General features: G+C 38.1%; 1 protein-coding gene across 1 annotated transcript; it reads left to right on the top strand.

Moving 5' to 3' along the window:
• The first annotated feature begins 760 nt into the window (after window positions 1-760).
• On the top strand, window positions 761-23596 carry LOC113032331 (carboxypeptidase Q). The gene is made up of 11 exons (XM_026185202.2): window positions 761-896; window positions 2792-2939; window positions 3192-3404; window positions 3503-3619; window positions 3702-3909; window positions 4021-4228; window positions 9512-9623; window positions 10311-10402; window positions 10976-11071; window positions 11404-11509; window positions 22633-23596. Exons 2-11 carry the CDS (start codon window positions 2792-2794, stop codon window positions 22791-22793), a joined length of 1461 nt encoding a protein of 486 aa, XP_026040987.1. The 5' UTR covers window positions 761-896; the 3' UTR covers window positions 22794-23596.
• Window positions 23597-24230: the final 634 nt, after the last annotated feature.

Below are 24230 nucleotides of genomic sequence, written 5' to 3'. Positions count from 1 at the left end.
CCAAAAGTGAGATTGATACACTTCTTCTATACAGCTGTGTTGTTTCATTCAGTAGTGGTATTTTTCTGTGTGTAAACTTTCAATTTCTTCTTCAAATTGTTGAACAGCAGGTCAGATGTGAACCCAAAACAGCCTGTAACACATGTTAAAGAAAGGTAGACAAAGCTTTCTCAAAAGCTTCACAGACAAATAGAGCATCTTTTTTGAAATGTCAGTTTTGGAATAATGTGCAATTGCAGGTTTGGGTACTTAAACACTGATTTATGCTGGAACATAATATTTATTGTTGTGTGTTAGTTACTCATGAAAGGTATCATTTATGCACAGCTGAACAGCAGGTCAATTGTGAACCGAAACACTGATTATAAGTGTTCTATGTGGAAGAGCTGGCCATGAGAGTCTGTGATGAGTTCCTTAATCTTTGTATGTCCGACATATTTTACATATTTGAAAGCTTGGTGAGTATAATAGTAACAATGTCCATAATGTGAATAGACTATACTACTTATGAGGGGTAATTTTAACAAAAATCGTTTTGTATGAACTATTGTAACTATTAATTTCCAGTTGTTGCATACTAATCGGTTTCATTGAATTATTTTAGTTTTGTGAGGGGAAAACGGGAGAGTGGGGGGCTGGGTGTGGTTTATTGTTTGTGTGTTTGTGTGTGTTTGTGTGTGTGTAACCATATTTTAATACCTGTATAACAAAACTATTGTTATGGTAAGCATGACGCTCTTATTTTGAAATAAGACAAACCGGAAGTGCGCTATGCAGGTTGTAATCACGAGTACGGAACTGTTTACGTTGCGGTATTTGTGTATTTGGCATATCCTTAAAATTGGACGAAGTCCTGCAACGTCAACAAAACCAAAGACTTTGAATTGACTCGAAGGGTTTGTGCTGTTATGGAGAAGCGCTTTTTGCGCTCATTGTTACTGTGAAATGTTTAAACCGCTGTAACGTTTCTGTCCTTCTCTATTCGTCTGTGTTGCAGTTTTTTTATATATCGTGTTTGTTTTTTAAAATGAGAATGAAGCCGTCTGTGTTAATATGATAATTTAACAATTGTGGTGTCCAGCTACATTTACTAAGAAATAAAGTATAATTGTAATGTCCTAAAGTGAAAGTAAAACTATAACTGGGGATAGCGTAACGTTTCCAATAAAACGCCATTCACGTATAGTGTAGTACTGTAAAATAATAGCTTTTCTTGCTTAAGGCTTAATTTCGAATATCTAAAAAATATATGCAAAAAGCATACAAAAATACATGGCTTAACATATTGAAAAAAAGGAGTAGGAATAAGCATAAACTTATTTAATACCACCCTTTCTCCACTGTTTTGTAATTATCGCTTTACTTCCTGTTTATGTCCTTTCCTATCATAATTCCTTGTTTAAAATTTGCCGCATATATTTGGTTTTATAAACCCAGTAACATACCAAAAAGAGGTATTTACACATATACATCATCTTGGGATGAATGTCATGGTAATTGGTTAAAAAAACAAGAAATGGGTGCACAAGTATTAAATTATTTTTGATTTTCTCTAATCCACATGGGCTAAAAAGTATACATACAGGTTTAGTTAAATGTCCCTTAGCAAGTCACACCTTGACCGGATGGTAGTCGTTTTGGTAATCACGAACAAGCTTCTGGCTTGGTTATTTGGAAATTCTTGTTGACAGAATTTGTAGATTTAATTTAAATTGGTTGGTTTCCTTGTATTGTATTGTACTTGGCTTTTAAGAATAGTCTAAACATTTTCAGAGGATTTGAGAGGCCATTCCAGAAGCTTAATGTTAGCATAATTTATTCATTTCAAAACCAGTTTTGATATGTGTTTGGGATCATTGTCCTGTTGAAACATGCAATTGTTTCAAAAGTTTCAATTGTCTAGCTGTTGATTTGAGGTGAAGTTAAAGAATTTGGAGGTAGTCCTCCATTATTGTATCCAATTTGCACAGTTAACCAGTATCACTGGCAGCAAACAGCCCAGAGTATGACGCTACAACCATCGTGCTTCACAGCTAGTAAAGTGTTCTTAGGTCATTGTTGCCAAACAGCTCAATCTTTGTCTCGTCAGACCATAAAACTTTTCTCCAGAAGGAATTTGGCTTGTCCATGTGGGCAACTGCAAATCTAAGTTGAGCTTGAAGATGTTGATTTTGGAGCATTTTTCTTAGTTGGTACCCTCTCGGTCCATGGCAATGTAAAACCTTACTTCACAGTCATGCTGGTAGTTCAGTGGTTCTATTGTTGCAAAGAGAAAGCAAAATTTGAAGTCAATCATGATAATTAATGAGAAGTTAATAGGCCTTGGCCCGGTCAAGTTAAAGTACACTGTAGAGCCTGTATATTTGTTTTTGCCCCTGTGTGGATTAGAGAAAATCCAAAATAAATTCAACCAAATTCTTGTGCAATCATTGCACTATGAAAAAAGCACAGTTGAAAAAAATAATTAAAAGCCCAAAACTACGATTAATTTATGCCTGCTTTTTATACCACAACTGCATATACATATGCAAACACATGCCTGTACATTTACATATACACACTCGCATATCAAAAATAGAAAATACCTGCTGTAGTGCAAAGTAAGTGTCTTTGTGAATTGCCTGTTTGAATCATATCTGCTAGATTAACTGTGTTAGCAGGGGTGATGCATGTTTGCTTTTTAGTTCGTACTAAGATGAGAGGATACTTGCAGTGTGTGTGCGGTTTAAGGAGGATTTAGTAGCAATTTAACATCAACTGACAACAACACACTGATATTTTCTTTTCACAGATGACTTGGAAGGGGACACTATGTATCCTCCTCTCCCTCAATGTGTTTCTCAACCTATCCTCTTTCTGTGATGGTCATCCCCACTCTGCACAAACTATAAATTCAGGATCTGCTGTCAGAGTCTTATCCAATGATACTGCAAAGAGAGGTAACCCAAACTCTGAGAGAGTAAGGCCTTTATTAAAACAACCAGTTTATAATTAATGCTAATAAATGCCTTCTGTACCCATGCATTTTTTTCCAGTTACTTTGGATCCTTTGATCAGTTTAATGTTGGGATTTATGTACTGAGTTACAATGACAACAGTGTACCTGAACTAACTGGTGGAACGGGAACAGTCTTTGCAAGCCTTTACAGTGTTTTGATATGTTCTTGTTGTGTGTCTCTGCATGATCCCAGCTGGGGTTGCAGCTGAGGTAGCAGGCTATGCTGATGTGGCCAAACAGATCATTGACCTGGCTGTGTTCGGTGCTGCCCAGAACCGCTCTTACAGACGGCTCGCAGACTTTACTGACACTATAGGAAACCGCGTCAGTGGCTCAAACAACTTGGAGATGGCTATTAAATACATGTACAATGCCATGGTGCAGGATGGGTTGGATGTACACCTGGGTAAGTTTTACAGTTTTTATCCAACATGTGTTTCAGAACGTACGGGAACTCTAGCTGATTTCTGGTGAATATAAACATAGTTTAATTGTCTTATCTAGAGCCAGTAAAAATCCCACACTGGGTACGGGGGAAGGAGAGTGCAGAGATGACTGCTCCTCGAGCCAAGACTCTGGCTATACTGGGATTGGGTAGCAGCGTAGGAACACCCCCTGAAGGTAAAGACCATAGTCGTATAAAACAGCTTTCATTTCATCTGTTTCTCCTTTACTGCTCACTGATTGATTGTTATTCCTGTAGGTATTGAGGCAGAGGTGTTGGTAGTTCAGTCTTTTGAGGAACTGAAGCGTCGAGCCAGTGAGGCCGCAGGAAGGATTGTGGTTTTTAACCAGCCATATGTTAGCTATGGAGAGACAGTGGCATACCGTGCTTATGGTGCCTCTGAGGCAGCCAAAGTAGGAGCTGTGGCTACACTCATTCGATCAGTCACTCCATTCTCTATTAACAGGTATATCTATCTTCTCCAAGTGTCCAGCTATCTGACTGTCTAGAAATGTTGTAGTGTCACTTTATCACTGGTATATTACATACATCTCTGTCTTTATCACTACCTGTGTAGTCCCCACACAGGCTGGCAGGACTACCAAGATGGAGTGAAGCGCATCCCCACAGCCTGCATCACTGTGGAGGATACTGAGCTGATGTGGCGTATGGCACAAAGAGGTCAGAAAATTGTGGTTAAACTCACCATGGGAGCCAAGACCCTTCCTGATGCTGACTCTTTCAACACGGTGGCTGAGATAAAAGGCTGGCAACACCCTGAGCAGGTAGCTTTCACTCACTCATAACATAGATATGCATGTTTGACAAATTTATCTCATCTATTATTTGTCTAGTTTCCACTTTGATATTACAGTAAATCCGTTTTGTCGGATGTTACACATAAACCACAAGGAAATCAGATGTCCCAATAATCCATTTTTAAATCTCCTTCTTAGTTATTTCCACTTTTATCTTAGCTCGGTGGAGAAGGAAATAATAGTGTGGGCTGTTTTTGCTGACTGAAGATATTCCGACAGCCCTTAACTCTGCCTGTATTTTGTGTTTGCTTATGTGATTTAATCTTTCCAGGAACCAGTATAAAATAGGCTTTCATGAGAACACTGCATTATTTAAACAATACAGTAACCACCCCCAACCCGTCACAGCAGATATCCACCACTGGTTGTGCCAAAGGTTTCTTCCTGTTAAAAGGGAGTTTTTCCTTCCCACTGTAACAAGTGCTTGCTCATAGGGGGTTGTTTTTGTAATATTGTGGGGTCTTTATCTTACAATACAAAGCACCTTGAGGTATTCTTACCAGAGATATTCTGGTAAGTATAAGTGATTATTTTCTTTTCTCTTCTCATTTGCCTCGTAAGCCAATTATAACATTTTGACCATAAAAAAATAAAATTTATAGTTGATCAGTTCAACTCAGCTAAATGTAACCAAGCTTTTTACTACTCACAGTATTTTTTAAGGTAATATAATGCATAAAACTGCAAACTGCAACTACTCAGTTTACATGAAGCATATCGGTTGCGATATAAATATCATATTATTCCAGTATGGATTATATGTAAGGTTGTTACTTCACAAAGGGAACGCAAACTCACAGTTTTAAGTAGCAAACCTTTTCAATATCAGACTGTCAAGAACAGAACGAGATGACAAACTATGGCCTGCTTTAACTCTAAGCCTATGAGCGGACTAAATTACTACCTACTGAACTGCAGAGTATACCTTTTCAGTTCACTGCAGGTGCTTTGTATTTATGACACATCTAACAGGTAGAACCTGATGAATAGATTATGTGCTCCTGCAGAAACCTCAGTGTATGCAAATACAGTTTTTAGAGGAGATATTTTTAGAGTCCCCTGGAAATACTACCCAAGGTTTCTGGGCTTTAGTGCTAAATGGGCTTAGAGGCATGCTCAGCGCCATGTACATGATGTATGTAAATATATTTGAGTTTGTGTTACAACGCCTCACCTAGAAGCTGAGTTGTAACATAACCATACATCTCCAAGAAAGATTACTGAATAGGAAACAAAGAATTTATTTACAACTATCTTACAATATTAAATTAAGTAGAAAAAGGAAAGCAAATAGACACCAGGGGTTCTAGGGCCAAAGCAAGTAAAATCCCCCATTCTTACTAGAATGAGAAGAAACACTGAGCTATGTGTTGAAACAAAAATACAATGCCCAAGTGCTCTGGCTGGCCACAAAACAGGAGAACAGTTGTGTACATAAAATGACAGCAAACCCTTACCAAACTTCCACTAACATACAGATTGGTTTCCTTAAACGCAGAGCAACAGAGCATGACAGGTCCCACAGGCTTGCCACAGTTCAACTCCAAAGATCACTTTAGGTTACACTGAACAGCACAGCTCCAGCAACCACACATCTTAGAGCCCAGTGGCCAAACAGTGAGGAGCGCTGGCTGCTGGAGCCGTATAGGCAGTTACTTAAATGAGCAAAATGCTGTGTGGGAGACCTGGAACTGGATAGGGAGAGAGCAGCTCTCTTTCACCAAGAGGCCAAAAGGTCAGAGAACATAACAGTTTGCAGTTAAAACGAAAGGGACAGATTTATCTTGGCGTACTGGAAGTAACTGTTTGGAGTTTGTACATTCACACAAGGCAGCTCATGATGGGTTAAACCAACATGTCCTAAATAGCTGAGCGGGTATGTAAATTATAGTAGCAGTTATTTGCAAAGACAAGTGATGAAAGGTGTGTGGAACAAACATGCAGGGAAATGGGGGGGTGTCTTGTTCAATTTGACTACACTGAATTTTGCATCTCAGTTTATCACGCTCTGTGTGAAATTTCCATAGTGGCATCTGATAACCCTGGTGTATACTGTATATTTGTAGAGGTTGCCTGGTATGCGGATGTTACTGTTGTTGTTAAGGAAGTGTGTGTGCCATATTAAATGTGGTATTTGCTTTATTGGCAGATGAAGGTATATGATGGTATACAATGTTTGTTCTTGAAAATTTCCCACTAATGTGGGATATATGAACTATATCTGTGTAAACTTTGACTCCCTCACAAATGCAAGCCTCCCCCCCCTTTAACAGTTTGAAAAGTTCACATCCTAAATGCAAAGTCCAAGATAAAATCCGTCAGGACTCTTGAACCAGAGCGCTGATGTAAGCTTTTACTATTCTGATATAGGAACCAGCATTTGGAGCTTTATTATAGAAAGGGAAATGAAACACATGACATGGCTGACATCATCTCTGGCCCTGTGACTTTGTGCTCTTGCAGTAGCAGTTATCGTGGCTGACGTATTGTGTATGTGCGTTTGTGTGTGTGTGTTCATTAGAAGATGTACATTTGGGGCTGAAAGAGTCATTCCCACAGTTAAGTTTGTCACAGAATTTTTCCACCCACTCCAACTTCTACATCTTTCTTCTTCCTTCTTTTTAGTTTGAAGTTTTAAAAAAGTTTTAAGCTTTCAAATATTAAATGTGGTATGAATGATTTCTGAACTGACTGTAAATGTTAGCCTCTCTTTGTTGGGGAAAACATGCTTGGATATTACATACACCACAATGAATCATTAAAAAAAATACATTTGTGGTCTCTTATAATTTACACTTTTAACCAAAGCACATTATGCGGTCTCTGCTATGGCCACAATGTACAATCAGGCTTTAAACAGAGTCATAGCAAAACTAACCAAGTGGCTGAGTGTATATAAATATAATATCAAGTTAACAGGAGCAGGATTATTTTTCTGAGTGTAACCAATGTAAAAATTACAGTACAATAGAAAAATAAATCCACATTTTGAGGTTTCATTTTATATACAAATGTCCTGATGTTTCAGTGCTATTGGTGACCCAAATCTGTGTGTTTATAAGAATGGTTTAAATGCAGAGACGACTTGACTGCAAAATCCCTCATGCAGTTTGTAACCTGGGATGAACTGGCTGTATATGATTCTGTTAATGTGAAACCAGGCTCGCTGCTGGACTGGCCTCTTTACTAATGTAATGTATTTGCAAATACTTGAGAACTACAGCGTGGGAATATTATGCTGTAATGGAATGGGCCCACTTGCCTCCTTGGATGGGAGCATCACTGCTGTAGTGAGTCACTTGATGGGAGTGATCCCCTTCTAGGATGACAGTGCTCCCATAAATGAGGAGTTTGTGTGAAACAGTAAATATATCTGGCCTCCTGTTAAATCCAGAATTGAATTCAAAATCCTTGTCTTGAATAACCAGTCCCAATGACCTTATAGTATCACCATATCACCCCATTAGAGCTCTTCTCTCTTGGACTGGGGGACTCTGGACTTGTTGTTCCTAGAGTATTTAAACGTAGAATGGGAGGCAGAGCCTTGAGCTTTCAGGCCCCTCTTCTGTGGAACCAGCTTACAATTTGGATTCGGGAAAAAGACACTATGTCTACTTTTAAGATCAGGCTTAAAACTTTCCTTTTTGCTAAAGCATATAGCATATAGTTGGCTGGATCAGGTGACCCTGAATGCTCCCTTAGTTATGCTGCAATAGGTGTAGGCAGCTGGGGGATTCCCAGTACTACTTCTTCAATCACCTTTCTCACTCACTATGTGTGAATAGACCTCTCTGCATTGATTGCACTGCTATTAATCTCTGGCTCTCTTCCACAGCATGTCTTTTATCCTGTCTTCCTTCTCTCCCCAACTGGTCGCTGCAGATGGCCGGCCCTGAGCCTGGTTCTGCTTACTTGCCTGCTTACTTCCTGTTAAAAGGGAGTTTTTCCTTCCCACTGTTGCCAAAGTGCCTGCTCACAAGAGGTCATTTTTATTGTTGGGTTTTTCTCTGTGTGTTATTGTTACCTAGCAATATAAAGTGCCTCGAGGTGACTGTTGTTGTGGATTGGCGCTGTATAAATAAAATTGAATTGAATTGAATTAAATATTTCATGTATGACTTTATCAGTCTTTCACATATGGAGGAATTTAACCCCTCCTGGAACCTCTTCCAAAAACTAGTCATACTTGTTTAATCTTCTTCTTATTTTGAGCACTGCATGGTCTGACCTTGGGATGAATTTGCTGGGATAAATATGCATAGTATTTCTCACTGTACACTGTTTCTGGGAAATGGCCTCATAGCCCTTCCCAGATTGATAGACAGCAGTGGTTTCTTCTCTCAGACATTGCTGATATCTTTACTTTGTAACATTGTTTTATACCTGTGCTCACACTTGCTGATGAGAAATTAATCAAGTGCATTTGATTAGCAGCAGCTGGCTGCTACTTAAACTCTTGGAAGCAGTAAAGGTGAACTTAATTTTTCACACACTGCTGTTTCATCTAGTCTGAATCTTTTCTACATGAAAACGTATGAATTAAAAGAGGGTGGAACTTCTCACTATTTATGCATCATTCACAAATAGTGATGTTACCAGTATTAATAAAGGTAAACTCCTTACACTTTTCCTTTGCTAAGTAGATACTATAATTTAGACTCCCCAGTTTAAACTTACTTCGGAGAAAAAAAATTAATTACTGCAAAGCATTCTGTGAGAAACATCTGTATCTGGAAATAATCACATTCCAATGTTATAGTTTAGACATCTCAGTCTGGAATCAAATGGGCGACTAACCAACACATTGGCATATATTACCATTTCAGTTACATAAGAAAGCAAACACTGTGAAAAAAAAACACATTGGTTTTTACGGGAATGTGCAGACTCTGGGTCATTGCACGGACAGGGCTAGATCAGGTCAGAAAATGTTTTGCAACCTTGAACAACGGCTCATCTACATCCCACTGACAGGAATCTTGGAAATTCCTGTGAGTACAGATACACTGACCCGTGTGCTCTCATCTTTTTTTTTTTTTTTTTTTTTTAAACGAATCTCACTTTTCCTGCTGATACAAACCTTTTTATTGTTAAAAAAAGAATCAAATTAACTGGACTTTTAACTATTTGTGTCGACATTAATAAAAAGTCAACAGGATATGGGCAGCACTGTCTGCCTATCTGTTTCCTCAGATTTGCTCCTCTGTTTCTTGTTTACACATTTTCTCTTTATCTGTACAATCTCTCTAGGTTGTCTTACTGAGCGGACATTTGGACAGCTGGGATGTGGGCCAGGGTGCCATGGATGACGGAGGCGGAGCCATGATTTCCTGGGAGGCCCTGTCACTCATCAAAGACCTTGGTAATATACAGAGAAATACTTAAAGTAAATCACAGATAAACTTCAGCAATGATAACATGTGCATATTGTAGAATGCAATAAAAGCTCAAGTTTATTAGTTTTGCTTAAATGTTAATCAGAAAAAGGAGATGGCAAACGTACCTATTCATGTTATTAATCTAAAACATTTTACGCTGGATTAGCAGAGCATCCTCTGTTTATTTTTATTTATTTGAGTCACAAAATTACTATGAAATCTAATAATTCTATTAGAATAAGTGAATGTGTTCATTAAAAAGAGAGGAAACAATCAGTATGTGCCGACACAGAAAGCAGAATAACCAGCAGTGGCGATACTGAGACCAATTTAAAAAAAAAGATCATTAAGTGGAGCTAAAGTTTCCAGTTCTAAACACAGGGACAAAATGAAAAACAAATCCTCTGACTGTAAACAGTAATTTCACCCCAGTGTTTGCAGAGGAACAAAATACACACAACTACAACAGGAGGCAGACCTGCATATAAAGTACAGAATTTTTGTGGACAATTTACTTGAATGAGCCTTGGACAAGGACTGGGTCATCAAACAAAGACTACAAAGACCTTTTATTCAACAAAAAAAAAAAGAAAAGAAAAATGTCATTATTAATATTTGGAGCCGTTATCCTCCTCTTTCTATACTGTGTATGTGTCTTCATCTCTTTGTAGGTCTGCGTCCAAGGAGAACTTTGCGAACAGTGCTGTGGACAGCCGAGGAGCAGGGCGGAGTCGGAGCACAGCAATACTTTAATCTACACAAGGTACTGTCTGCTGTTACCGTGCCAATCAGTAGAAAACAAGCACTGAGCCAATGTTATTCCAGCTGCCCAAAAAGCAGGAAGGGTCACAACTGTGAAAAGGCAGTTTAAAAAGGCACTTCCACCACACTGAAGGGACTTGGCTAGCTCCCATGTTTTTCCTGTGCAAAGGATCTAAATAAGAATCTGGAGTCTTACAATTTCCTTCTTTGGAGTTCTTGCTGCACACCAGACCCTGACCTGTAATATACTGCGTTTTAAAAACCAGAAACACCAGTGTACCATAACTGCCCGTGGGACTGGTCCAGTTCTTACATTTGATGTATAATTACGTTTTAAATTGCCTAAATTAGTTAAGGCAGCTGCTCAAGGTACTTATAGTGGCTGGCTGAGTGTGTATGCTTTCGTTAGCTTCATAGCATAAGTGCCTAAGTCATTGACTTAGTCAAATGACTTAGGCAATTATGCTATGAAGCTAACGCTTTGTTTGCGAGTACTTTGGTTCGGTTTGCTTTCTTTCACCTTTTATCTCTGATCATGACATGTTCCCCCTTTTTGCGTCCTCTCTGCACACAGGTAAACATGTCCAACTTTGACCTTGTCATGGAGTCCGACTTGGGGACGTTCACCCCCATTGGCCTGCAATTTACAGGCAGTGATGCAGCACAAAAGGTGATATTAAAACCCAACTATTTAAAAAAAATAGTGGTATTAGATTGTGAATTCTGCCGCAAACAGATTTTGCAAACTGACATGAAAATAGCATCTTGTCCAGTAAATGTACTTGTTTTTTCATTAAAGTCTGTAAAGGTTCCATATATTTACATGTAAAAAGGAAGTACCGGTAGTAGGAACCACAGCATCTATCATGTTAATGTGGAACCAAAGCATCTGTACGTTGTCACTGAATGTTCCAGTAGTGCTCAAATCTAGAAATTACAATCATAATATTGTCATAATAGTTATATAAAGATAATTTCCTGTGTCTTTTTCCATCTCGACAGGTGATGGAAGAAGTGGTCAAACTTTTGGCTCCCATTAATACAACCAAACTCGAGGCCCACGGTGAAGGGACAGACATCTCACCATGGATGCAGGCAGGAGTTCCAGGTCAGTCTAATCAATATGCCTGTCTGCAACTAAATGGTATAACTAAAGGTTTATTTTAAAGGGGACAGTAGGGACATTGGAGTTTGCATTTTCTCTCTATGCCTCCATGGGTTCTCTCCATCTTCCTTCCAATTAACCTAGCATGCGTGTTTTTTTAATTGATTGTTCAAAATTGGTCATAGTTGTAAATGCCAGCATGAATAGCTGTCTGTCTCTGAGTGTTAACCCCATGACAGCTGGGATAGGCTGGGGAAAGCCACATCACTAATGAGCACAAAGTTAAAAAGGAAGTAACACATCCTACTTTTAGTGGTGGGAATTTTAATGATCTCTCTTCGGTGGAAAGTGCTGAGCACAAAGAATCACATCCTCACCGATGGTCTATGAACAGATTCTAGTTAATACAATCTGGCTCCACTTCCTTAAAGCCAGTTGTGTATTGTAACTAGAATGACTTAAAGCTATGAAGCAACACTTCAAGACGTCTAAATTATGGATATTAAAGTTAAAGTTGTAACAGTCCTGTTACTGCTAATACAGTATAGAGTTGAAATAAAGTGTAATAAATATAGATTAATCAAATCAATTGTATGAAATTGTTTAGTGTTATATTTTTAAAAAAACATACAGACCTCTTCTACTTCCTTTTCAACTGTATCTCAGTTTAAATCTCTAACTGCGAGTACAAAAATCTAATCAGCCAGTCGCATGGGAGTGCATTTAGGCACGTAGACATGATCAAGACAACCTGCTGAAGTACAAACTGAGCATTAGAATGAGGAAAGAAGGTGACTTCAATTGGGGCATGGTTGTGGATGGTAGACAGGCTATTTCAGAAACTGCTGATCTGATGGCTCTGATCTCTGAACTCACAGCACATTGAAGCTTGAAGCAGATGGGCCTCAGCAGCAAAAGACCACACCGTACAATAAGCACACAGGTTCCAGTTCACACAGGTTCACCAAAATTAGAAACTTTCATTGTTGATTCTTGATTTTTGCTACGATATTAAGATCAAAATTTGGGGTAAACATGAAAGCATGGATCCAATCTGCCTTGTGTCAACAGTTCAAGCTGCTGCTGGTGTAATGGTCTGGGAGATATTTTCTTGGCAGACTTTGGGCCACCTAGTACCAACTGAGCATCGTCTAAATACCACAGCCTACCTGAGTATTGTTGCTGACCATGTTCATCCCTTCATGACTATAGTGTACCCATCTTCCAGTAGGATAACACACATGCCTAAAAACTCAAATCATCTCAAGCTGGTTTACTTACATTTTTGAATTGGCTATTCTGTGTTGCATGTTATGAAAAAACAATGAACCCTTGAAAAGGTTTTACCTAATATCGAAGTCCGTTTCTGTCTTCTTGTTACTTTAGAAATTTGTCGAACTATTTTCTGCTCTTTTCTTCTACACATGTGTTACTGTTTGTTGAAGATGGATTGTAACATATAGAAAGACACTGACTCATATATTAACAGTATAAATACATTTTGGGCACAAGCAATTTATCAGTCTTTTCACAACTGAATTTGTAGTTTAGAAACAGTTTTACCACTAATAGTAGTAATATTTTTTATTGCCTTGTAGTCATTATTTACAGTTTTATAAGACATCGCAAACCACAAAATACTCTGAATTACATTTAAATAAAAAAAATTTATATATTGCGTGAAAAGAAAACAAAATACTAAATGGAAATCTGAAGACCATGGATGCCACATTTTACATGGTATAGTCGACTTTGACCTTAAGAGAAACTACCCATTCTGTCAGTGTAAAGAAGTTTAACTACACTTTGAATCCCTCATATATTTTAATATAAGAAAAAGGAGTCTGATTGCAGCCTCTTAACCTCTCAATTTTGTCTATATGACAAAGAAATGCTGCTGTACGAAATGATAAAAATCTGTTAGCACGAAACTTTTAAATGCATAATTACAAAAAAAGTTCCTTAAGCTCATTGCACACACTTTCTTGTAATTATGATAAAAAAAAATTGTTAACCCTTTATTTACCATGTTAATGTTTATGCTAGAGACAAAGTTTAAACAGTTACAGAAAGGGGAGAAGACGAGCTTTACAAGGAGATTTGGTTTATTACGGTGGCATAAGGTACTGCACCTATTCAAATGGTTACCGAAAGATGAGAATTACTTTTTTTTTTATTTTAAAGCCAAACTTCAAAAATAAGTCATTAGGCCTGTATAAATCTTGGTCGATAAAGGAGAATAAGTTCCTTTTTTGTGAACTTTTGAGAGCCGATAATGAAAAACAGGAACTTACTGTTATTTAATTGTTCTGTTTCTTACTTTCGTGTAGTATGAATGGCAATGGGAAAGTCTTTATCCATTAGAAAAGCTGTAAAACAGTTAAAAGTCTAAAATTGATCCCTTCCTTCACATTTTCCAAAGCAGTCCAGTGGGCCAGTTTTTGGCGGACAAGTTCTGGAACCCAGGTCTTATGTTTGACATCCCTGGTGTAAACTTTAACCATCTAATTTAATCATGTTCCACTACCTCGTATCTCAAAAATGATTTCTTTCATGCTGGATGTCACCACTTGCATTCTAATTTCTTGGCACTATCCCACCGATGCTGGAGAATTGGTTCTTGTTTTTGTTCACAGCAGTGAGTTTGTTATCTGAGGCTGACACATCATGCGCTCTTTGTCCTCCACAAGTTTTCATCTTTTCCTTGTAGTCCATTTACTTGAGCAACAGTGACAATCTCAGGGGAGATGATAGAGAGGATAGTGCAAACATTTTTGGTGTTTGACCTTTAGAGTTTTCATACTGGGAATCAGATGTCATTAGTCAATATTAATAGTAGTGGGGTTACTTAGAGTCCTCTAGATTTGAAGTTCTCCTATTTGCAGACAGGGGACTGCTGTAAGTAAGAGGAATAACCTGAGCACAAGTAAGGTCACGTTAACTTTAGAGACTCTGAGATTCATTTATAGGATTCGATGTAGGATTTTGCAGCTAAAAAATCAAGTGAGAAGGAAAAAAGTAACACACATACCCACAAATACAAAAAAACTTACAAGTGGAGAAGAATTGACTTTTATTAAAACAGTATGTGTTTTTATAATTTCCATAAAAAAGAAATATAAGCACCTCTACACATCATATTGCAACCTATATAACAGGAGCTGTCATATGCTGACAAAGGCTCCTGACAGCTGAGCAGCCAACAGCTAAATCAGTTTTCATGAAGACCTGCACGGTACCATTTTTTACAAGTGGGAAACCAAGTACTTCAAACTAACTGTGCCAAGCAGTAAATACAACAATCTCCACCAAGCTGTAGTCTACCTCAGTTTTTCAGGATTTTGAGAGTAGGCATTGGTTAGAACTGAAGAAGCTTCTCGGATGAGAGGTGAAACGTCTTCAAGCAACTTAAAGAAGTCCAGACGCTTTTCTTTGCAAGCTCCTTTGACTAGGCATTGGTTAGTTTCTCTTAGTGGTTTTGTAAACGTTAAAATGAGGCGTTTTGTAGAAGTGAAACATTGCAGTCACAAAGACACCATAGAATAATGTGTGAAAGACGACTTAAAACCTCATTAAACATGTGGTGCAGAAACACCCCTTCTTTGATGTATTGAAGAGACAGAGATTTAGCTGCCTCAATTACAGTTAATTGGAGTTTTACATTGTTAACGGTTTGTGAGTGGCTCACGCCCTGCTTCACGACACTCTGTGCTTTAAGAATACTTTCTCTTTTCTGGTGATTGTAGGATATGAAAACATACACTGCTTTTTGTAGTAGAAAACCATTATAAGTGTCAACTGTTAACATCTTGACGCAGCAGCTGAATGCTAGAGTTAACCACAGAAAAGATCATTTCTGTGCACATTATTCATAAGTGAGGGCCAATTTCTTGCCTTTCACTTGAGAATTGATTTTGTAGTACATAGTGTTGGTGTGTTATTCATTAACTCCCCTCTATGAAAATGCCGTCCTCAATCACGCTAAATCTTCTTCTTCTTTACAAACCGCCTTCGACGAAGGTGCATTTTTAAGGGTCCTCCTCGAGGCTGAGTCGAGGACTCTTAGATGATCGCTTTACTAATGTTGGTTGTAGGAACACCATGGGGCTGTCCAAGGGAAAGGTGACGGTGCAAACACCAACAATCTGTGCTGGGAACTTGTGCCTGTGTAGCTTAAGTGCAAATACAAGGAACAAGTAACCCTGACAGGATCCTCCACATATATGCATTATAGTGGAAGCAAAAAAGGATTTTTTTTTTGCATGACTTGATCATCTGAAGGGCCACAGACCTGTACTGCGGAGGGAAATCTGCCGGGTTTTCATTGACAGCTGTGTGCTGACTGATCTTCTTTCTGGGGCAGCAGTCTGGGAAGCTACAGACAGAGATCAGCATGCCACAAAGGCCTCTATTACTGCCCTAAACAATGACACAGGCAGTATTAGCTCTTCACTTAAACTTCTTTTTTAAGCAAAAAAGATTCATGGCCCCAAATTTTTAATATTTATTTAACAAAAGAAAATTCTAGCATTTAATTTTAATGAGATTAAGCTCATCCGTTAATGTCTGCTGTGGCTTTATGACTTAGGAACAGGGCCTGCCCGACAAGAGCCATCTATCTAAATAAAGAACTGAAACTAGTCAAACCTCGAGTTGTGGCATTAAGTAGCTTTAAAAAGCAATAACAGTATGAGCAATTACAAAGCAGAGCTATGACACTCAAGTAATAATTTAAGTGTCATAGCAATTACTTGAATCCATGTGAGAATTTCATTATATGAAAAATGGTTTTCTAAAGCAATCATTTGCTTTACAGCAGCCAATGTGCAACACATATAAGCCAGTCATTTTACTGGCTGAATACATAGTTGAAATGCTTTTCATTCATTTCAACTATGCAGTTATTTATCTATCTCATAGTGTAGTGGCCTAACAGCAAAGTGTCTAACTGGGCTTTCGGCATAAAAAGATTTGCAAAATCAAACATGTTTAGCTATCTGCTGACCACATTGTGATATTAGCATGGAGTTTGTTCAGTGCTCTGCTGGGAGAGCCACAGACATGGATCATGCTGGCTCTCTGAGGGAATGCAATGTTGCATGTTTTTTTGAAGTATAACCTTTGTAAGGAATGTGACTCTTAAATGATTATTTTGTGCCCAAATTGCAATAAATTTTAAGCAGTTCAAGCTTGACCTGTGAAGTCTGCACATGCAGTTTTATGTCCCAGTGACCACTAAAATTAAATTTTCCACCATCTTCCTATTCATTTAATCAGCACTTCAGCTGCCCAAATAACTGCCCAGAAGCACAGAAAGTGGCTGTGACAGGACTTGCTTTCAGCAGTTTTCTAGGTTTACTGAATCGTAACATAAATTAGCAGAGATGTTGATACCAGCACTCCGCTGCTAGTGAATAAAGCTGAAATTAAGTGCCATGAAATAATGCGCACAAGTATAGACAAAAAAATTGTAATCTAATGTTAAAAGACTTTTTTTATTTCATAGTAATTTGTCTCTGTCAGGCTTCACCTTGCAGACATTTCAGTTCTTAAATAACGTGAGAGTTGTCATCACACTTCAGATACCAGCAGGGTTGTTTTTTTTTTAAGTTTTTATACATTTCCTCCTCTTGCTTTTTCTGCAGATGGCAAAATCATCTGTAGATCGTGATCTTCACATAGTTTTAAACCTAATTCTGTTAAGAATTTTCTTATCTACTACCTACTTCAATCTTCAAATCTTTTTAGTGTGCATTTTATGTGCAAATTTTACTTCCAAAGATGGTAAGGTTCAGTGCCAACATTATAACTTCAAAACTTGCTGCACTGGCTGTTTGCTTGCTTTCAAAGTGCCTCAGACGTTAGTTAATCTTTCCTCTTTCTGTTCTCCTATTGCATATCATGTGGTTAGTTAGTACTGGGCCACGTAAATGTACACAACATGTTCAGACATGGAAAACCATAACATGAAGTGCCCAGTGTACACTTTTTGTGCTGATGCTAAAGCCAGAGGGAGTTTGCAACTCTGCAGTTATTGATCCTAAACACTTGCACTTTGCAACAATATTACTAACAGCATGGAGTAGGTAGGAGGTAATACATTTCATACATTCATTCATGAGAAGTTGCAGCAGTGTCATCCTGTCAGAGCACCACACTCAAATACAATGAGTTCTTTAAAGCAAACCCATTCACTCACAAATGTCTGCAAAGGCAGGCTGCATGGCTAGGTGCTTGATTTTATAAACACCTGCGGCAATGGGACTGAAAATACTTGAATGCAGAGATTAAGTGATTGTGTGGCCCAAAACTTTTCTCCATTTAGTGTTAAGTTAGCCAATCACCTGCCAGGTTTTTTACAAATAAACTGTAAATGAATTGGTGCTTATAAACTCTTAACTCTACATTCAATTCACTTTTTACTGAAAGCTTCATTCACTCAATCATACACACATTGAACTACCAACCTTCCAACTACTAGATGACTCATGCTACCTCCTGAGCTACAGCTGGACAACTTAATAGATAGTTTGAGCATTACTAGAAACATTCGGGGCCATGTCCTTGAATGATGACACCACAGAGGAGTTTAAATCAAATCACTGAGATGTGGCTGAAGTGCAGGTTTTCAGCTTAAATTCAAAGGTTTTAACAAAAGTGTTTCATTAAAAGTTTAGGATTTGCACGTATTTTTAGAGGCTGGATGGAACCAGGCTTATCTGATCTGGCATTTTGAAAATACACTGTGAGAGCAGATATCTATAGATTTCCCCAGTAACTGCTTCTTAGTCAAAGGGTGCTTTCCAAAAGTACCTCCTATCTCCTTTGCCTCTTCTCCTCAAGGAAAACGTCATTGTACTTAATCAAGGGCAAAAGGGTGGGTAGGAGAACTGATAAGGAGTTTTAAAAAGAGAAGAGCGGTGTGCTGAGAATTCGAACATACACTAGTCTCCTAACATTGTAATGCCAGATATCTGCTGTGTTGTAACTACAATGATCAGAAGATGGACTCAAAAAATACACACCTTACTTTGCCATGTGTAAACCCTGCTGTTTTATGGAGGCCATATAAATGAGAACAGCCTGTGAAAAATCTCTTCAGTACAAAGGTTGGAATTTTAAAGAAAAGGGAACATTAAGGTTGGAAATACTAACGCCTGTACGTTAGACATTAAAAAAACTGTTGGATTTTCTAAAACGGCAGCTAATTAGTCCTTAGTGTGTTAAATTAATGCGTGAATGCTGCAATACGCTATTAAAAATAAGAAGCGATGCACACTTTTACACATTTTCAGTTTGTAAATATGCAGGAGTCTTGCTCTGCACCTGAGTCCTAATGCTCAGCAATTTCTATGAAAGAGTTATTTCTTATATCAAAAGAATATTGATTTCAGCGTCCTCTCATTTATCTGAACCGCCTCACTGTTTTCAAAGAGAAACACACATATCCATCCATCACTTATCCCAGCTCACCTGAAGTATACATTGATTTATGATAATCCTAACAGCAATTGCAAACGCAAACTAATTATAGAGAACCCTAAACACACTTTGATCAGTTAATATATCTCATAATATTTAGAGAGCTTATATACATCTGTTTTTCATGCAAGGCAACAACTGAACAAGTAGGTTTTATTACAGCAGTGGGATGTTCAGAGTTCAGCTCTGCGTTCAACAGGCTGTTGTTTAAAAACCAAATATATCAGCAGGTCATGGAATGAAATGGAAAATACATTTATGAATGAATGAATGAACATTTACATGATCTGCATCACTTTGTTTATTATGTCGGTTGTTGTCGTGAATGGTCTGTAGAGGAGAGTGGTTCAATCCAAACAGTATTGATACCAACGCTGGTATTGATATCTGATTGATCATAGTGTGATAGGATCGATGCTTTGATTCTCTCCTCTAAGTTCAGTATGTAGGACAGCATTTTCTCCTCTCCAGGCAATCGTGGCTCAGTCGTTGTGCCCTTGGGCAAGACACTTCACCCGCTGGCTACTGGTGGTGGTCAGTTGTCCGGCAGCCTCGCTTCTGTCAGTGCACCCCAGGATGGCTGTGGCTGCAATGTAGCTTGCCATCTCCAGTGTGTGAATATGTGTGTGGATGACTGAATGTGTAAAGCGCTATACAAATACAGGCCATTTACCATTTAGCAAAGGATGGTCACAGTCGATCCTAAAGTAGCAAATAAAGAAAGCACTAGAAGCAATGGAAACCGGTCCATGTATTTGGAACACACACAAAAAACCAGTGCTTTATATCTTCAAAATAGACGTCAGTGTTTCCGTTCACCTGCTGTTTTTTGAGGGCCATGAGTCATTTATCACGTGTTAGGGTTAAATGAGATGTTCTTTTTGATTGGGAAGAAGTGACCGATGGATATCTGCACTGCATATCGACTCCAGTTATTCAATGTTGAAACCATCAACCATCATCAAGCATCAGAGTTGGGTGAACATTATAATAAGTGTTAGTAGGAAATGCCTGCAGGATTATTGCCTTATATTGGGTTCTTCTTTCAATTTGGTAGATTGAGCGGATGGTTAAATTAAAGCAATACACATTTTTAAATGGGCTTATTTGTAGGTTTATGTTATTTTACAGTGCTCTACTGCTGCTACACAAGCAGCTCTGCACTGTAACAGCAGTAAAAATATAACAGAGCACACTCACTCATGACTCTCCAGATTTTCCCAGCAAAGTGGGAACTGACTCGTCTTTCAGGACTAACCACTGCGAAAATCCAGCATTGAACCGCTTCAGGAAGCAGCTCTCGGTAAAATGAATGAGCACTATACGCGGTTGGGGTTGTACTGCTGAGGAATAGTAGTGAAAATGAATTTAACCACTGCTCCTTCACTTCGTCTTCCTGTGGCAGTGTATACAATGGGAGTTTACGTTTGCATTGAAGAAAATAACACCTCCTCGACGTGACTGACACCGCTAACCAAAACCAAACTGCTCCTGGGTTCTTCTGTTTGTTTCTGGGCAGATTTCTGTTTTTTACACTGCCATCTACAGTACCGTATTATATAGTGCAGGTTCTGTTTACTGCAGTTTATTATAGTTTGATGAAATTGATTAAAAAAATCAATACATTAAAAAAACAAAACAGTTGAGTTGTTTATTAGGATATGTGTTACATTCTCTGACCTTTCACATCTTATTTCAGTTTGTATGCATTTCACACTTTGTATTCATCGAGTTTCAGGTATGTTACAGTTTGCTTAGCATTCCTAAACTTTCCCATATAAATGTATATTTTTCTATTCATCAATCAATTATTGTCCTGTTATCCTTATCAGAATCGCAGAAATGGCTGGAGCCTATCCCAGCTACCATAGGGGGAGAGGCAGGGTGCACCCTGGACAGGTCACCAATGTGACACAGGATTATATTTTTTCCATTATATCCTACATTTTAACCTTGAAGTGATGTTTAAGCAGAACTTTCTGCTAATTTTGGATAAATGTGGGACCACACTGTTCTAAAGGGAACTCACGTGTCTGTGAGTGACTGGTCAGCATTACTAGCAGTGGGAATTTTTTTTAATAATCTGGATGGAAGCTAAAAGATTTATTTAGGGAATGGGTGGAGATTTTAAGACTTTAACATTATAAAGAATAACTCAAGTACAAGCAGGGTCATCTTGGCCTTTAAATGGTTTTAGAAAATAGTAGTCTGCGGTTCCTTCAATGAATACAAGTGTATAAAAAGCAGAATAACAATTACTACACCCTATAAAAGAAAAGAAGAACAGCAAATAGTCACCATAACAGAACTTTTTGTTACAACAAATCTGTTAAACCTATACGTGTGTTTTTAGCTGATAAAGTAACTCTCGCATTACATACAGACTCATATACAATACAACATTAACAATACTAATGTACACTACTAACTTACCCCTCATTTCTTTATATTTTGCTTGGAAAATGGGAAATTAATGCAGTGATTTGATGAGGCAAGCACAAACATACACGGAAATATACTATATAAGGCAAAAACAGAGTTTGCAAAATTCTAACAAGTTTAAATATATATTTGGTTTGACAACCCGAACTCTTCAGAAGTCTTCAGGAATAGTTCTCCATGGTTCTTAAAGAACATTCAAAGCTCTTCTTTGGATGTTGACTGCCTTTTTGTCAGTTCTCCCATCATCTCTGTCAAGATGATCCCACGCTGCTTCAATATTGTTGAGGTCTGGGGAGGCCAATGGTATTGCATAGTGATTGCACTTTTCTACATTCATAATTCCATCAATTATGATAAGATCTCCAACACCACTGGCTGAAATTCAGTCCCAAACCATGAGAGACTCCACCGTGTTTTGCTGTAAACACTCACTGTTGTATGTCTCTGCTGACCTCAAATTGATGATGATTTGAACAAAACTTTAAAATTTGAATTCATCACTCCATCAGAGCCTGTTCCTCTGTTCTCATCCAGTTCTTGTGTAAACTAAATATCACAGTACTTGTGTAATTTAGCATACGTCAGCCTTTTCTCCCTGTTTCTCTTCCTTAGAAATGGCTTCTTGACAGCCATTCTTCCACTGAGACTATTTCTGATGAGGCTTCTACATCTGCTGATAGTTTTTTCTTTTTTCTTTTTAGGCCTGCCACATCTTCTTTTGTAAACGCTTGTAAAACATGTCGAAACATGCCCAGTTTTCAGCTATTAGCTCAGAAAATCCTTTGTTAACTGAATGTCACTTACTAAATATAGGTTTAATATGATTTCTAGGTCACAAACTAAATTAAAGCCTTGAGTACACAGTAAATACAACATTTTCTAATACATAAACATAAGCAAAGCATTTTTAATAGCTTAGACAAGAAGTCGATATAAAATTAGAATGTAAACTGAGGCTCAGAGCAGATTATTTTCCTTTGGTGGTTTTCGTTAGTTTCAAATTACAAGGACACAAATTACAAATTACAGCTGTGACCAGTCATAAAGAGAAATATTCTAAAGGAATAAACCAGACACAATGACGATGCTTCTTTACAGCTGCGAAACTCTGAGTCCAGAACTGTTTCCAGAGCTGAAGTTTCAGATTTTCCAGCATGTTTTGTGACGCTCTTTGTGCATCATTCTGTCCCTGTGTCATCCAGGTGCCAGCCTCCACGTGGCAGACAGCCGTTACTTTTGGTTCCACCACAGTGAAGGCGACACCATGAGCGTCCAGGACCCTCGAGACATGGACCTCTGCTCGGCATTGTGGGCCGTGGTTGCTTATGTCGTGGCAGACCTGCAGGAAATGCTGCCCAGATAGCACGACCTGCTGTGAACTGTACATCTTTACATAAAGCAAAACTCTTGTTAAATTATATTTCTAAAAAAGACTTGATCCAAAGTCCATTCAGATGAAAAACTGACATTCTGTTCAAAATGATTTCTTTCTTTTTGTTTCAAGACAAACTGCCACCTTTGCTATACCATCTACAAAATGCCTTGTGTAGATTAGTTAGTGACACAAACTGATCAGCCGTCTTGTGATACAACATACATCCTCTTTTTTGCACGACAGTATAACCATCGATAAAAGCTTAACAGCTATTTCATTTTGCACAAATGCACTCCTCCGAGTTTGTGTTTTTTCCATCTGACCACATGCAGCTTTCTGCACCATCTTTATACTTATCAACCACACTGTGTTTGTGTGCTGTTTCCTTTATTGTTACTAAAACTGAATCTGAAGCAGAGGGTAGAGCAACCATGGCAGTTTGTCTTGAAACAACTGTAATATTCACATTATGACTTTTTTTTTCCATGAAAAAGTTTTTCGACTCGAAATTTTAACTTTATTCTCAAAATGATCTATACATGTTTTTCTTAATGTGGCCCTAATACTCCTTCGTATCAAAGAGATGCTTTTACATAATGATTTTTAACACAGAAGAGTATATTATGTTATGAATGAGGAGAAATTATTTTTTTAATGAATATGTTTTTAAATTTAGGGTTATTGTAGACAAGGAGGGATAAAATATAGATCTGAGTACTGTAATGTTATGTGCAATAGGAGGTTTGTTTAAGGTGTGTGAAATTAAAGAAATGGACTACAAAGTTGGGGAACTCCTGAGTCCACGTCTTTCTCTGTTTCTAGTCTTCTTTAAGGAACCTTTAAAAGCTGTAATGGTTTTCACTTTAAGAAAAAAAAATCATTTGTGGTTAATTTTTCTAAGTATTTTCAGAGTCTTTGTATTTCCCCCAGTGCCAGTTTCAGTTTAAGTAACAGCTGACATTGATCGTACTACACATTAACACCCATCTTCTCATTAGCTGCAGTTCTTTCTTTTAATGTTGTTTCTGTGAAAAAAGGGGGAAGAATGACACCAGAGCAAATCACACTACACATCTAGTTCACAGAAAGAAGAAGAAGAAAGCAGAATAGACGAGCAGGAGCAGATATGATGGTGGATCACACATGGGAGGAGAGAAAGTAAAGATTATTAATCACTTTGTGCGTGTTATGTAGACCATCACAGCAGCTGCAACAAACACAGCTGGGATCTCTTACCCCATGCACTGACAAGTCAGCACTTCCAGTGGGTGAAGTCAAGGATAGTCAGCCAGCCAGATAAACTCAGCGTGTGTGTTGAAACACGGAAATTATCAGCTTTGTGTCATGTCTGGTGAGATCTTCATGTGTCACTAACACTGACTCACATTCAGACAGTTGTGGTAATGAAGGAACAGTCTGCATCTG

The sequence above is a fragment of the Astatotilapia calliptera genome, chromosome 11, assembly GCF_964374335.1.
Source record: "Astatotilapia calliptera chromosome 11, fAstCal68.1, whole genome shotgun sequence".
In the NCBI taxonomy this organism is placed as follows: domain Eukaryota; kingdom Metazoa; phylum Chordata; class Actinopteri; order Cichliformes; family Cichlidae; genus Astatotilapia; species Astatotilapia calliptera.
This window is presented reverse-complemented; position numbering and strand designations above follow the sequence as displayed.